This window comes from Diaphorina citri, unplaced genomic scaffold (genome assembly GCF_000475195.1).
Source record: "Diaphorina citri unplaced genomic scaffold, Diaci psyllid genome assembly version 1.1 scaffold1263, whole genome shotgun sequence".
Taxonomy (NCBI): Eukaryota; Metazoa; Arthropoda; class Insecta; order Hemiptera; family Psyllidae; genus Diaphorina; species Diaphorina citri.
The window spans coordinates 42,049-58,557 of NW_007378692.1; the positions used below are offsets into that span (position 1 = coordinate 42,049).

A 16,509-nucleotide genomic window follows, 5' to 3' on the forward strand; every position below is an offset into this window, starting at 1 on the left:
CACGTTTTGAGGTCCGAGCCTAAATCCAAAGTTTCAGCCATTGGTCCTGTGTCTGTCTGTCTGTCTGTCTGTGTGTCTGTCTGTCTGTCTATCTGTCTGTAAACAAAATATCTCGAGAACGGTAAGAGCTAGAGACTTGAAATTTGGCATGCAGATGACAAATGTGACAAGGATGCGACATGATAATAAACTTCCACAGTCGTTATCAATAAACTGCTGCAAAAGCTTGATCGTACTTTCGTTACGTAGTGTACGTAGGAACAAAATTATACATGCAAAACTACAATAAAAAATTACAACCTACAAAACAAACACATGATGAAATTTCAACTTTCCTTTTCCACAAGTACTTACTTACTACATTTGTGTTGTATTACACATGTAAAATAACTAAATACGAGAGAAAGTTATGGATCACTCAAACGTAGCTAAGATTACCACCATGATGTTCAGGGCCCTACATTTACACACATAAATTTACACTACTGAATTACTGATGAGGATGAACTCCTGCAAGTAGGTAAGTAAGCAGAATGTTAATGATTGTTAATGTGTTTGAACGGAGAAGACTGATTTATGAATTTTGCTCATTGAGGGATATACTACAGGGAGGATTTTCATAGGGCAAGAAAAATTAGGTTATTGAACGAAACAAATTGCTTGAGTACCTAGTACGTGCTTGAGTACCTGTACGTGAATCATCTTAATCATCCAAAATCACTCTTACTCAAGTACTTAATTGTCAATTTTTTACGACATCAACATTTCAATTGTTTTGTTCCTCAGCACATTAGATAATTAGGACATTGAAAATTTCTTTGTTGAGAAAATCCAGTCAGACTTGAGTAGGAACCAAATTAAAATCATCGTACTGCCGAGTTCCTGCCTAATTGAACAAAGAACGTTTGAAATGTTTTCACAAACTCCAAGTTGGAGTCAAGGCCTACCTTACCGTATAAAATCTATTACCATACCTATGTAGGTACGGAACAGGAACATAATGAGAACCTAAGTAGGTACCTACCTATGTAAGTAGGTACGATTGTAGATTCGTTAATTTACTCCTACTTGGGTATTTACTGGGCCGAGTTTTTCCCCGACTGTAGGAACATGAGTCTAATTAGACAAATCGGGGTTTTCCCAAAAGGCGAGTAAATAGCTAGAAATACCTATTGGTGAGAACATCTCATGTTAGTACCTGCCACTGGCGTTTAGCCCACCCCCGCCCCATAGCAGGGGTACACAAAAAGGCCATTCTGAGGCTTAGGTGTAGGGGCTAAACAGACCTAAATTATGAGTTAAGCTTCTATATGAAATCTGCTGATTTTTTCCCCTGTATGTAAAGATACCTACGGATTTGCCTGAGTAATCAGTAATATTTCTCCGTTAACTTTTAAAAAATGTTTTCACAAACTCCAAGTTGAAGTCAAGGTGAAGATTTTATACGACAAGGTACCTAGGTACCTATACCTTATCGTATAAAATCTATTACAATACCTATGTAGGTACGGAACAGGAACATAATGAGAACCTAAGTAGGTAGTAGGTACCTACCTATGTAGGTACGATTGTAGATTCGTTAATTTACTCCTATTTGGGTATTTACTTACTGGGCCGAGTTTTTCCTCGACTGTAGGAACATCAGTCTAATTAGACAAATCGGGGTTTTCCCAAAAGGCAAGTAAATAGCTAGAAATACCTACCTATTGGTGAGAACATCTCATGTTAGTACCTACCACTGGCGTATAGCCCACCCCCGCCCCATAGCAGGGATACACAAAAAGGCCATTCTGAGGCTTAGGTGTAGGGGCTAAACAGCCCTAAATTATGGGGTTAAGCTTCTACGAATCTACGACCCCCGTAGCGTAGCGGGGAGGGGCTCGGGGCATAGATATTAGGGACCCCTGAATGTAGTATCTACTTCATGTAATAAATACTACAAATATCTGCCTATAATTTGAAGTATCTACCCTATTGACCCGGGAGGGTCCCAGGCGAAACCTACTTGGGTCCTATCTTTGTTCAGAGTGGTCAAAATCTCAATTTGTAGTGAGTACTTACCCACTTCCCCACTTGCTGTAAGTTCATTACTTACATACCTACCTACCTTCTAAAAAAAAAAAAATCAGACTTCATGTGCAGCAAGTATCTTCACAGGTGTACGAGTACCTATGTTTTATTCGTGATAGGTAGCTTGAAAATGAAAACCTTGCTGAATACATACTGCATTTCCCGTCTGTGACCTTCCCAGAGTATTGTACTCGTGATTTTTTATTCCTAAGCAGCTTACTTGTTGCTTAGGAAAGAAAAAACCATTACTTACTATAGATAAGTATGTAAATAATACATATTTAATCTTTTATTTAGCTAAAGCAGTTGGGACACCTTAATATATGTAAGTAGTAAGTATATTTATACACTAGGTTAATCAGGATCAGGTGTGCTGTAGATAAATAGGTATGCACTCACTGAAGTTCAGATATTTTTCAATCATTTCAAAATCTATACATATACCATATACACAGGTGGTAAAAATACCTAGATATAGGTGTACGTACCTAGTTCTGTTAAGGAAATTATTTAAATATTATCAGGAATTTCATTCATTAGGTACCTACTTGATAAGGATAAAGCTTATCAGGAGTTTTAATATTGATTAGAGGAAATAACCAAGGTACCAGGTTATGGCTACTTTATTTAACTTGTCCAAGGAAATTTTCATGACAGTGAAAAGATTTCTGATTATTTTTGTAGAAGTAAGTCCATATGCCGATGGGAATGTTTTTGATAATAATGGAAATTTACACAGAGATTAGGGAAATTTACACAGTGATTAGGTCAGGCTGGGCAAGGGGCAGATAGGTGAATAGTGAATATACAATCTGATGAACCTACAACATAGAGTAGAAAGTGATAAATGTACCTGTAGTCAATATAAGTAGTGGGGGGAAAAATAAATTCATATTAAACAGAGTACCTATTACTAAACTTAGTAGGGTTTAGTTAGAGGTAAATGGTAGGGGGGAGGGGGAGGGGTTGAAAATAGCCAGAGGAGATTTACAAAATCAACCTTGGTACCCTGTTAGACACCTATTGTGGTTAATGGTTTCATTTCAGATAGGTACTAGGTAGAAGTTAAAAGTATTCGTAGTTTATTTATTTGACCGCCACTATTTCCTATTTTCAGGCAATGTGGATGATGCTGCAGCAAGACACCCCTCAGGACTTTGTCATAGCCACTGGTGAGACTCACAGTGTTCGGGAGTTTGTAGAAGCTGCCTTCCTCTACATAGGCAAGACGATCGTGTGGGAGGGAACAGGGAAGGACGAGGTGGGGAAGGAAAAAGACACCGGAATCGTGCGAGTGAAAGTCAACGAGAATTATTTCCGACCTACGGAAGTGGTAAGTGATTTTTTTCTTCTACCAAGGGGTGAACTTTTCAGAAGATACTCAAAATGACAGTAGTTACAGGTAGATGGGAAAGAGGAGGAGGGGGTAGAAGTAGCCAGATAGCAATACATTTAATTATTTTAAAAGAGATTCAACATGGAGAAAAGTCCATTCTGCAATCATCTGGTCCAAACAAACATGAGAATAACTCCACTTTACATTAGAGAAAAACTCTAAATTTAAAGTTATCATAAACTCCTGATTCTAGTCATTGTGGCCTGTTCCATGAATTACTCTGCACTCCCCACTGCAGTCATTCAATGCACACCCCCTTAACTTTCAAGTTTGAATTATGATAACTTATTGATTGTTTACCTCTTCTTCTGGGCACATTCTTGTACATCCATGCCTATCCAAAAACGGAAAAGTTTGACCGCCCTGGCCGGGATTCGAACCCGCACCTCCAGGTTGAGAGTCAGTGCTCTTGACCACCCAGCCACAGAGGTGGGCTATACCTCTTCTTACCCTCTTTTTTTTTTTCTTCAACAAATTTTGGAGAAATGAGATGTGTTCAATCTGTGAATGTACATATTTTGTTTTAGGGTAATGGATTCTATAAACCTCTTCTTCTGGGCACATTCTTGTACATCCATGCCTATCCAAAAACGGAAAAGTTTGGCCAGAAAATTTCCGCCCTGGCCGGGATTCGAACCCAGCACCTCCAGGTTGAGAGTCAGTGCTCTTGACCACTCAGCCACAGAGGTGGGCTATACCTCTTCTTACCCTCTTTTTTTTTTCTTCAACAAATTTTGGAGAAATGAGATGTGTTCAATCTGTGAATGTACATATTTTGTTTTAGGGTAATGGATTCTATATTTCTATTGTTTTTCGTGTCACTTCTTTGTTTTTATTTAACTTATTCTTCCTTTTCTGATTTCAACCCACGATTTTACGAGCTCTGACCTTTTTAAATTTCTGCCAATGGACGGCAGAAATACTGACAAAACTTTATAGGCATTTGTTTTCCAGTAATACTAAGACTACGATTTGGTAATTGAAGGTATTAGTATCAGTGCTGGTGGTTTCACCTATTATGATTTGCACAAGCCATTCGTTAATTATTAAGTCAAAGTATTAATGTATTTAACAAAATCCGTAGATTGGTACCTAGACCTACCTATTTATAGAATATTTTTTAACATTATCTAATTTTTAGCAGTCGTTTTTCACACAATTCTCATACATATGTGTACATAGGCTGGTGTAGTATGAAATTTCTATAGATTGTAGGACAGACATGGGTAATAATATAAAAGCTGAAATTTCCTTCATCATTGCTATGTATCTCTTACAACTTTTTAATCAACCGAATCTTTTCATCCTCTGTATTATTTTACAATGCTTGATATCCTATATTTAATAGCAAACTTTTTTTTTCAATGTGTGTGTGTTTGTGCTACATAATTTATTACAATTATAAAATAAAATATTATTATTTAATTTATATCATATTAGCCTAGTATTTTCTCTGTCCTTCCACCTTTTTTTACCTGGGTAGGGTATTGTCAGTCTGATAAGAAATTATTCAATAAATGAAAAACAAATTTTTTGTCCTATACAAAAGGAAAATATGGGTCTAATTTATTTATTCATTCAATTGATAGAGAATAAGTACTAAGACAGTTTAGATATTTTCCTACATCAAGCTGCATTTATGAAGATTGGGTATTCCAACATTCCAGAATCAAGAAACCTACTTGAAGTACTGGGACAGAAACATTAGTACTGGGAATCAAAGACAATCCAATTTGAAAAGACTTAATTGTAAAGCTCATTATGGCAAGGACAACAGGTTTCCAAAAGAGACAATTAGTTTCAATTTAAAAAATGACCAAAAAAAAAAAAGGTTACCCCAGAGTATTTACAAGTTTACAGTTAACCATGACATCCATGACCTTTGATGTGGTTACTTTTCTAGTGGCTGTTGGTCTTCACTGAGTACTGACTATAAAATAGATCCACTCCGTTCCATACCAGACTCCAGATCCTGATACACTTTCACCTCCAAGGCAAACTTTCACTCGCGTTATATCATAGGTTTAACATTGAACTAAAACCATCATACACGTAACATTTTGGTGTAGACCATGGTAAGCCAAATTTCTTGCTGTCGCTGACCGCACTTTGATGGTAGTCCAGGCCCGTATTCAGGGGGGGGGGATGCCTCGGACTTGATTTTGGCTACTTTACCATCGGGTGAGATTCAAAAATTTCGAAAACCCCGTTTGCAAGGCAGACGTGCTATCCACAAAGCGAACTAGGCTGACAGTTCTAATTTCAATTCGACGACATTGTATCTAATAGTTAAATTGTATGTATGCTTGTTTTACCATAACTCTCAGTTCTACTTTGATGAAACTTGTCAAACATGTTCATTATTAATAATAGAACCACCACGGAAACTAATCTGTTCAGAAAACTCTGATAAATAACGTGCAAGTGGATTTCCCTCCAAAAAGATTACAGTTATTAAGGAGCGCGGTAGCGCTCCGCCCCGCCAAGTCAAGAAAGTTTGACCGCGCTACTAGAGATATTATACGCGACAGGGAAATGGTTTTCTACTAGCACTTACAATTCAGAAATCAGATTGTATTCTAAGAAGAACTGAGAGTAGTTTTCCTTGGGGAAACTCTTATTGTGTGAACTTGACCCTCAAAATTTGCAGCTTGGCAGGTACTCACTTTTATAGCTAATACATCTCCGTGAATTTCTGGATCAAACTGTGAGAATGTAATATAGTGAGGATCAGAGGAATAAGTTGTAGTTGAGTTGTCGAAATTGTACAATACTTGTCTACATTTTTCCACATCTTCCTTTACTCTTGTTTGATAGGCGACTTTATCTGAGATAAACCTGGAATCAAAAATGTTGCCTTATTATATTTTGTATTCATTTTTCATTAATAAAGCGTACTGGGAGGCGCGCGAACGTCAAGAGTTCGAAGCGTCTCCTGGCCTATATTAACACGAAATAGATGACACACTACTAAACTTGTAAGCAACCTCAATTGATGTTACGTTAAGCATGTCAATGTGCTATTAAACCTAGGGCTATGAACATTGAACAAAGAGATCATGGAAACCTGGAAAGGCATAAGAAGCAGTTTTTACCAATATTATTTTCTACATTATTAAAAAAAAAACTTACAATTCAGCAGCCTTTTTGTTAACAGGTTCGAAAGATCTAGCATCTACACAATGCAGAATCTGCTTCAAAATGACCAACACTTGATACACGTGGTTCACATCCTTGCGCCATTCCGGGAAAAATGACTGGACAGCAAACTCCCTTGTAACTTCATCCACAGCTGGATGAAACAAACTGTTTTCAAAAACTATTGTCTGTAATGTGAAGAGAAAAGGTTGGTGTAAATGGCAATGCGTCTATCTTATAACCACTAGGTTGTGGGTTTGATTTCCTCCCAGGGCAGATTTTATCCCAAACAGGCAAGGTTTGTTTTTGAAATGGCCGGCTTTCTCCTATCCTATCTTCCTTATCTCTTTGCTTTAAGGATGATAAGACCTTAGATTACTTAGAAGTTACAGTTCTCTCTACCAAGCCTTTTGAAAAATAAATAATAATAATAAAACTAAGGCATTTGAATAATTGAAAATAAGATTCTCCAAAGGATTTGACAGTGAAATGGGATCTAAAACTAAACAAGATGACTCTGATCCCAAGGCATTCCAAGTTGTAGGCGTTAACTTACAAGAGCAAAGAAGACATTTTTTAATCTATATCTTCCTAGGGCACTTTAAGCAATTTCAACTATGAATAGGTGTAACTTACCGGTGCACCTCCATTGGGAAACTGATCCGTGAAGAAAATTTGAAACCTAAAAGCACCGTCTTCATACATTCCACTTCTGACAAAAATGATGCCAAACCAAACTGGAAAAAAGAAAGGGAAAAAAATCAGGAGATATTTTTATCATTATCACATATCACAACACAGGAGCCTCAATACTCAATAGTCTCCATCCTCAATAATGAAAGAATAATCAGAGGACATCTCCTTACACATATCCTCTATTTCCATACTCCATTTATCTCTTGGTAAATTTCTTACCAGATTAGAAGGACCAATTTGACAACAGGATATGATTTTTATAATTGATCTTAGGAAATCATTGGTTGTACTTACCTAATGAAGATTCTGCTGAAGGAATGACATAGACACCAGAGTATTTTTCTCTAAACCTTGCCACCATGTTGCTGAAATCAGAAGGTATTTTAAAACTTAACCAACAACCACTTGTATTTGATTGACCAGGGTTAGCTCTTGATATGACTGACTGGTGATTACCTAAGTCATATTTTCCTCTCACAATTTTCAGGTCATAATCATGGGGAATAGTAAAATGGTACAATGTAGCAATCATCCACTTTCCATTTCCCTATTCCCCACCATTACCACCATGAAAATTGCACTGGAGAGCTAAAATTGAATTTTAGCTTTCCAGTGCCCTGTTACATGAATAACTCAGCACTCCTTACTCCATAAACACTCACCCAATAAAATACCAAGAAAATTAGTCCAGTCAATTTTGTCTGAAATCATGAACTTTTTTTTTATGGTTTTCTACTAGCACTTACAATTCAGAAATCAGATTGTATTCTAAGAAGAACTGAGAGTAGTTTTCCTTGGGGAAACTTGTTTTACTATTAGACACCATTCTTGCTGACACATTCAGTAAGGAGTCTCCTTGAGGAGATGATGGTAGAACTCTACGGATTGAACCTTTCCTCTGGAAGGAAGTTTCAACTATTTCCTGAAATGTAATACAATAGGTAACAATATTGGTAAACTTCATTGTAATATGACATGGTTATTGTTTGCCTAACTAAATCACCAAGGGAGTTGACATGACTTAACAGGGAGCAAATAAAAAAGGCATAATACCTAGTGCACTGCCAGTTAGCTTGGTGGGTAGCATGTCTGCCTTGTAAGCACTAGTCCATGGGTTTGATTCCTGCCTGGGGCAGATTTTTTCCTGAAGGGATAAGGTTTGTTCTTGGAATAGCTGGCTTTCTTCTACCCTGTCTTCCTTCTCTTCAATTTTAGGATAAGACCCTAGCAGTTACAGTTCCCTCTATCAAACATTGAAAAAAGCATATCTCTGAGCCTGCCCAAGGGTTAAAAGTATGAAACTGTAGACCCAGACCCTCATGTAATGGTACCTACTCTGAATTTGAGAAGAATATCCTGACCCTCCAAGAACCCTTACAAACCTTTTTATCATTGATGTCCATTGTACGAGTTCCACTTCCACAACTCTAGTTGCATTTCAGACAGTTGAATTTGGGGAATAGCTGTTATAATTGTAATTCAAGAATAGAATAAACCTCTATCAGTCTGCTAGTAGTTTTATTTTTTACTGAAACTGATTACTGAAAATCAAAAAAAGAAAGAAGTTGGAAAAAGAAGATAACAGGATGGCGATGGAGTCGTTGGAGTAGCCAGGGTTGCCAGTTTGGTCATATGGGATTACCGCACATTACCATGTTTTACCGCACGCCATGTTTTGACAGTCGTACACATTACCGTACGCTCTAAGGAACAAAACTTTATTTTTTAGCAGCGTGGTAATAAAAGGTAGGTACCTAAAATACTAATACGGATTACGGTTGGAGATCTTACCTAATGAACAGGATCCGGAGAGATGTACTTACATCTTATTTGATAAGAATAATGAAAATTATCTGAAGGAAGAAGTGTAGAGAATAAAAGAAAACGATTGCCTTATCTTATAGTTCGATTTGAATAGGTGATATACGGTACCTAATACTAATCTATACGGATAAATACGGATTACGGTTGGAGATCTTACCTAATGAACAGGAGCCGAAGGGATGTACTTACATCTTATTTGATCAGAATATAATGAAAATTATCTGAAGGAAGAAGTGTAGAGAATAAAAGAAAACGATTGCCTTATCTTATAGTTCGATTTGAATAGGTGATATACGATATACATGATATTTAATTAGATGTATAATAATTTCTATTATACAAAATGGATTTAGTAGGTATTTAAATAAACAGCTCTAAATATAAACTATTATATCATTTACAATGTACATTAAAATAAATCTATTCACAGGAAAAGTGAAAAATAAACAATAAATCACAAGGAAAGAAAATGAATAGAAAAAAATTGAAGCTTAGGTATTAGATACTCTTCCAAAAAAATGGTGAAATGCAAGAGTTGTATGGCTTTCGGTAAACTATGAATGCACACTATCTATAACCACTGTACACAAAAATCCCACTCCAAGGCTCAGGTGTAGAGGCAAACAGCTCTAATGGACGGGTTAAAAGCTTCTACGAAACTGTAACCATGCTCTGCCTTGAAACAAATAATCACCAAAGAGTATGGAAAATATACACAAGTAAAATACACATCTCTTAGAGAGGGGTCAGTAGTCACATCACACAACATCTAAAAGGCCACAAAGAGCTATGACCATACCTTAACAATCAGCCTATGACCATACTTTAACAAAATTCAATCATAGATATTGAGAGGTGCATGGATTTAAAAGTGGACAAGTTTTTTTTTTTTTTTTTCTCCTCTGTCCTTTATTTATGTAAACTTAGTCTAGAGTAGCCATATTGCTGATTTACTCCATTTATCTCTTGGTAAATTTCTTACCAGATTAGAAGGACCAATTTGACAACAGGATATGATTTTTATAATTGATCTTAGGAAATCATTGGTTGTACTTACCTAATGAAGATTCTGCTGAAGGAATGACATAGACACCAGAGTATTTTTCTCTAAACCTTGCCACCATGTTGCTGAAATCAGAAGGTATTTTAAAACTTAACCAACAACCACTTGTATTTGATTGACCAGGGTTAGCTCTTGATATGACTGACTGGTGATTACCTAAGTCATATTTTCCTCTCACAATTTTCAGGTCATAATCATGGGGAATAGTAAAATGGTACAATGTAGCAATCATCCACTTTCCATTTCCCTATTCCCCACCATTACCACCATGAAAATTGCACTGGAGAGCTAAAATTGAATTTTAGCTTTCCAGTGCCCTGTTACATGAATAACTCAGCACTCCTTACTCCATAAACACTCACCCAATAAAATACCAAGAAAATTAGTCCAGTCAATTTTGTCTGAAATCATGAACTTTTTTTTTTTATGGTTTTCTACTAGCACTTACAATTCAGAAATCAGATTGTATTCTAAGAAGAACTGAGAGTAGTTTTCCTTGGGGAAACTTGTTTTACTATTAGACACCATTCTTGCTGACACATTCAGTAAGGAGTCTCCTTGAGGAGATGATGGTAGAACTCTACGGATTGAACCTTTCCTCTGGAAGGAAGTTTCAACTATTTCCTGAAATGTAATACAATAGGTAACAATATTGGTAAACTTCATTGTAATATGACATGGTTATTGTTTGCCTAACTAAATCACCAAGGGAGTTGACATGACTTAACAGGGAGCAAATAAAAAAGGCATAATACCTAGTGCACTGCCAGTTAGCTTGGTGGGTAGCATGTCTGCCTTGTAAGCACTAGTCCATGGGTTTGATTCCTGCCTGGGGCAGATTTTTTCCTGAAGGGATAAGGTTTGTTCTTGGAATAGCTGGCTTTCTTCTACCCTGTCTTCCTTCTCTTCAATTTTAGGATAAGACCCTAGCAGTTACAGTTCCCTCTATCAAACATTGAAAAAAGCATATCTCTGAGCCTGCCCAAGGGTTAAAAGTATGAAACTGTAGACCCAGACCCTCATGTAATGGTACCTACTCTGAATTTGAGAAGAATATCCTGACCCTCCAAGAACCCTTACAAACCTTTTTATCATTGATGTCCATTGTACGAGTTCCACTTCCACAACTCTAGTTGCATTTCAGACAGTTGAATTTGGGGAATAGCTGTTATAATTGTAATTCAAGAATAGAATAAACCTCTATCAGTCTGCTAGTAGTTTTATTTTTTACTGAAACTGATTACTGAAAATCAAAAAAAGAAAGAAGTTGGAAAAAGAAGATAACAGGATGGCGATGGAGTCGTTGGAGTAGCCAGGGTTGCCAGTTTGGTCATATGGGATTACCGCACATTACCATGTTTTACCGCACGCCATGTTTTGACAGTCGTACACATTACCGTACGCTGGCACGTGAAGTAGGAGGACACAAATTATGAAGTGAATAAAAGGCGGGGTACAAAATTGATTTCTAATCTTTTTTGGGGTGGGATGGATTTTTGTTTATTTTTTGTGGGCACTTGATTTATTTTGGGAGGTACAGTACCTACGAGTACCACAAGTTTCCTGAAAGATGTACCTAATTTATCAGAATGAATAAAACATCAATAAATAATTTATTCTTAATAGAATATTATTTGTGTGCTTAATAAATAGAGAATGAATAATATATTATTTTAAAATAATAACAATAAAAACGTAAGTAAAATTGCATTTAATTAAAAAACAGAAGGATAGGTGGGATAACTTCGTATCACATTACACCTATGCTAAGAATTGAGATTTTTTTTTAATTCTAATGGAATCCCTATCTAAAGAAGAAAAAAAACGATCTGTTTTATTCCGAATTAATAGGTACCTAATATCCTTAAAAGTTAGAACTTTCAAGTGTATACACAACACTTGGTAAAACAAATTAAAATCAATAGGGGAAAATGAAAACATAGCTTTTTTTTACAATATTATTTTATTCTACCATACCGGGTTTCGCCAGTTACAGCATCTTCAGTGGTATTATTATCTATAATAATAATAATAATACCACTGAAGATGCCGTAACTGGCGAAACCCGGTATGGTAGAATAAAATAATATTGTAAAAAAAAGCTATGTTTTCATTTTCCCCTATTGGTCAGACCTACCAGAGTCAATCTTTTACCAGCACTTACTGTGGTACAGTGTCAATCTTTTAACCGGCGTTTCCCATGTTCGTTTTTGAGGCCATCAATGCAGGTTGACGCTGAGTACCAGCGCACTGGAAATCTGATTCCCACTGTGTACTTAGTGGGCCTTAGGCTTAATATTTTAGTGGACGAGGTAGATAACATGATGAAAAGGTAAAATGATATTTTCAGGAAACACGCATTATTGGGTTCGATATACATATTATTTTTAAAAATAATACCAATTACCAATAAAGTCCTAAATAATAAAAATAAAAAAATGACTGAGGTAAACCAAACTTGAGGGGTGTTGGAAAAACATTCCTGTTCTGGGACTTGAAAGTTCTATAATATTTTATACAAGTCGATTCAGTAGTGAGTTTTGGAGAAGGGCTCTAGAGATCCAGGCTGCACCCATGAGATACAGACGTTTTCATTTTTAGGTTCCTAAAACAGAAAAGAAGAGGGAGAAATATTTCATTTTTATTTTTAAGAAAAGGTTTGATAGAGGGAATTACATAACAATCCTCCCGAAATTGAGACAGGAGGGCAGGATAAGAGAAAGCAAGCTGTTTCGATAACGAACCTTAACTGTTTAGGATAAAGTTCACCTCGTGCGGGAATCGAACCTGCTATCTAGCACTTACCAGGCAGACACGCTATTTTCTAAGCTAGTTAAACCAAGTTTAAAATCAGATTGTGGTCCTAGACATAATTTTAATCTTATTGTGGCCAGCCTAGTTAGCATAGTTGGTAGTGCGTCTGCCTTGTAAGCGCTAGGCCGCGGGTTCGATTCCCGCCCGGGGCGGATTTTATCCTATATTGCTGATATAAACAGATTAGCCAATAAGGATATAAATATGGTAAAAGATAGGTTAGTTGTTGGGCCAAAACATCCAGATCAGCACAAGTAATAGGAATACGATCCCCACTGCCATGCATACAAACTTCTTCCTTCTCACTTTATACTGAAACAGAAACACAATCGTAATATTATAATTTTACACGTTTTTTTTAAAGAGGTTTGACAGAGGGACTGTAACTGCTAAGGTCTTATCATCCTGAAATCGAAGAGATAAGAAAACAGAATAGGAGAAAGCCAGCCGTTCCGAGAACGAACATTATCCGTTCAGGATACAATCCGCCAAGGGCGGGAATCGAACCCGCGGCACTAGCGCTTACAAGACAGACGCGCTACCAACCAAGCTATCTAGGCTGGCACGGCGGTTCGAACTATTAATGTTCAAGCACCTGTTGGCGGCACACTCATTAGGACTTTTATTGCCACTGCCACTGTGCTGTATTGCGACATCAAATATCAAAGATAGGAAATATGTAGTGATCTCATAAGCCTTATAACACGAGTACTTTCAATGGTAAAATTCTACTCACGGTGTACATAGCTGCGTCTTTCAACTGAGTATTGCCATCAGACACATAGGCTTCAGTTCGTTCCACATGGGCCTCGATACTATCTATCAACTCTCCTTGATCGTGAACCATAGCTCCCAACTCTTTGAATATCTGATTCACATCTCGAATATCACTCTGAAAAACACAACAGTAATTAGTTGAATTGGAGACCTCAGATCCACAAAGACACAGAAAAACCCCTAAGGCCAAAATCTTGACAAAATTCCTAATATAAACTTCTAGGAAATATGCTAAATTGTTTCGAGATTTTCGAAAGTTTCAATGTGACTTTTTCATTAATATTCAAAGGAGTAATAGTCATCACCTATTATATTAATTTACAGAATATTGTAAAAAAAAACTAAGGAAATAATGATGGATGAAATGAAAGTGAATACCTCCAGCTGTCTAATTGCCTGCTCCTGCTCTTCAGCTTCCCTTAAGTTGATGAAATCCTGTTGCCTTTGCTGTTGAAGTTGCTGGCTTCCATTGTCTTGCAGTTCAATCAGCTGATCTTGTGTTCTATCTGTAAATACAAAATTATCAAAAGAGGAAGGTTTGGAAAGTCTGTACTAAACATATAATGTAATGATTGTAACATCTTAGACTAATGACTAATGACTGAAGCTACTAATTTTTACCTATAAATATCCAGCATAGTTAGCTTGGAGGGTAGTGCACCTGCCTTGTAAGAGCTAGGCTGTAAGTTCAATTCCAGCCTGGAGCAAACTTTATTCTAAACAGATAAGAATTATTGTCAGAATGGCTGGCTTTCTCCTATCATGTACACCTTCTCTCTCCAAATTTCAGGGCAGTAGAATCAAGTCTCGAGTAGGTTTACATGAGATTCAAGCACACAACTCACCTCCAAACTCCTCTCCAGACACTGCTTGTCTGCCAGGTGGAGGTGGTAGCTTTGATATCACTTTGGTCTTCTTGATCTGGTCACTCTCCTTCTTGTGAGCTAGTTTTTGGACATCTTGGAATGCATTGAGAGCCGTTGAAAAGTCATCAGCCAGTCTTTCTTTCTGCATTTTACATTGCCTCTGCAAATAGAAAACATTGAGTTAATATTAAAAAGGATGACTATTGAACAAGAGTCAATACCCATATGCTAGGATGAATAAAGCTTAAGTTGTCCCTAAAGGGTGACAGTGTACCTGGGTGACCTTGCTAGACCTGATTCATCACATTTTTTTTTTTTTTTTTTTTAGAACCTTTTTTGATTTTTTTGAAAAAAAAAAAGAATTCTATTTTAAGAATATGAGCCTTGCTAGACCTGATTCATCCCAATTTTTTTTTTTTTTTTTTTTTAGACACTTCATTGATATTCTTGAAAAACAAAAAGGATTCATATTTAAGTACATGATGAGTAAATTACCTGTTCTGAAGGTGATGAGGGAAGGGGAGTGTCATTTAATTGTTTTAAAATATGATTGGTGTCCTTGGCTAACTGTTGAGTATAGTGCTGAATTTGGTACCTGAAATTTATTAGGAAAAGAAAAGAAAATTCAATCATTAGTAGTCATAGATAAAGAAACAAGAAATAGCTTGGGTAGGAATTATGGTTTTATTGAGATTAATTACTCAGTAGATAGAAGTTGTGATTCAGGCTTAGAGTTCATTGACTCAAAATGGCAAATAATAAATTAGAGACTTACAGTTGACTCTTTGTATCTGAGGAGTCTTGGGCTGTTCCCAAGAGATTGACCATTCTCTTCATGGAGGAAACTGAAAACAGAGGAGGTAATAAAAAATACAATTAGCCAGTATAAGTTTTTTTTCCAAACTAGAACTGGTATGAGGAATACAGTGAGATCATAAACTTCAACAATCCCTCCTTATCTTACTTTTAGGTGGATATAAGATATAATCACCCAGTTCAAGTTCACAGTGGTGTGTGGAATAGTGTCAAAGGTATGTGAAGGTGGTCAAACTAACACTGACCTGGATTCCTCAGTATTTGAGGAGGTGTTGAACTAAATTTTCTAGAACTGATTTTGCTTTTTATTCTTCTATTTAATAAGATTAAATTTTGCATGCTTTTGACAACCATATGGATTGCTAGTTCAAAGGCAATTTCATTGAACAAATGCATTTTATTATTGTTAAAAAAGTACCATACTTCTAAGGATGTTACTCACCATTTTGAAGAATTTTCTGGATATTTGTTCCAATATTTTGAGCTATATCTGAGAAATTCCTCTCTTGGTATGGCCCACTGCTGTGGTATGAGGAATAACTGTTGAAGTTACCACTTTCCATGCTGATGAGTGTGTGTAAAATGATATAGGATACAACACTGATCAAAAGATAGATATTAATCACAGCCTGAATTTTGGTTTTACTTCAGTTTCACTTGAAGTCAGAAATAGATCCTTGAATCCTCCCCAGTATGAGAAGAAGAGTTTGGATTTTCAACTTATTGAAATGGTTTTCAAACACATTTTGCCAGACAAGTGAGTTAAGTATACACTTCAAGATTATGTAATAAAGACGTTACACATTTACATAAGGCTTTGTATAGTTAATTAAATAATGATAAAGATAAAAGTTAATTATTTCAATTTCAATTTCAATATTTTTTAATTTTAAATGATTCTGTTCTGATAAAAAATGGTAGGTAGGTACCTAGATTGATAAAAAAAAAAAAAAAAACACTACAAAATATACGAATGCGTCTAAATTGAAATAAAAAAAATCCCTTTATTCAAAATTCTCACGCAAAAATCTTGATGAGCGCATTTTTTT

The 16,509-nt window shown here is 36.2% G+C and overlaps 2 protein-coding genes across 2 annotated transcripts; both read right to left on the reverse strand.

Moving 5' to 3' along the window:
- Positions 1-6,045: 6,045 nt before the first annotated feature.
- LOC103515053 (protein AKTIP homolog) lies at positions 6,046-8,879 on the reverse strand. Its single transcript, XM_008479971.3, has 6 exons — positions 8,683-8,879; positions 8,047-8,222; positions 7,595-7,665; positions 7,241-7,341; positions 6,599-6,792; positions 6,046-6,304 (listed from the first exon to the last, which is right to left on the reverse strand). The coding sequence occupies exons 1-6, from the start codon at positions 8,701-8,703 to the stop codon at positions 6,046-6,048; spliced, it is 822 nt and encodes a 273-aa protein (XP_008478193.1). The 5' UTR covers positions 8,704-8,879.
- Positions 8,880-9,452: 573 nt separating this feature from the next.
- LOC103515048 (syntaxin-12-like) lies at positions 9,453-16,352 on the reverse strand. The gene is made up of 8 exons (XM_008479966.3): positions 15,903-16,352; positions 15,420-15,489; positions 15,140-15,239; positions 14,624-14,804; positions 14,157-14,284; positions 13,738-13,893; positions 13,176-13,313; positions 9,453-10,074 (listed from the first exon to the last, which is right to left on the reverse strand). The coding sequence occupies exons 1-7, from the start codon at positions 16,021-16,023 to the stop codon at positions 13,221-13,223; spliced, it is 849 nt and encodes a 282-aa protein (XP_008478188.1). The 5' UTR covers positions 16,024-16,352; the 3' UTR covers positions 9,453-10,074; positions 13,176-13,220.
- Between the last annotated feature and the right edge of the window lie 157 nt (positions 16,353-16,509).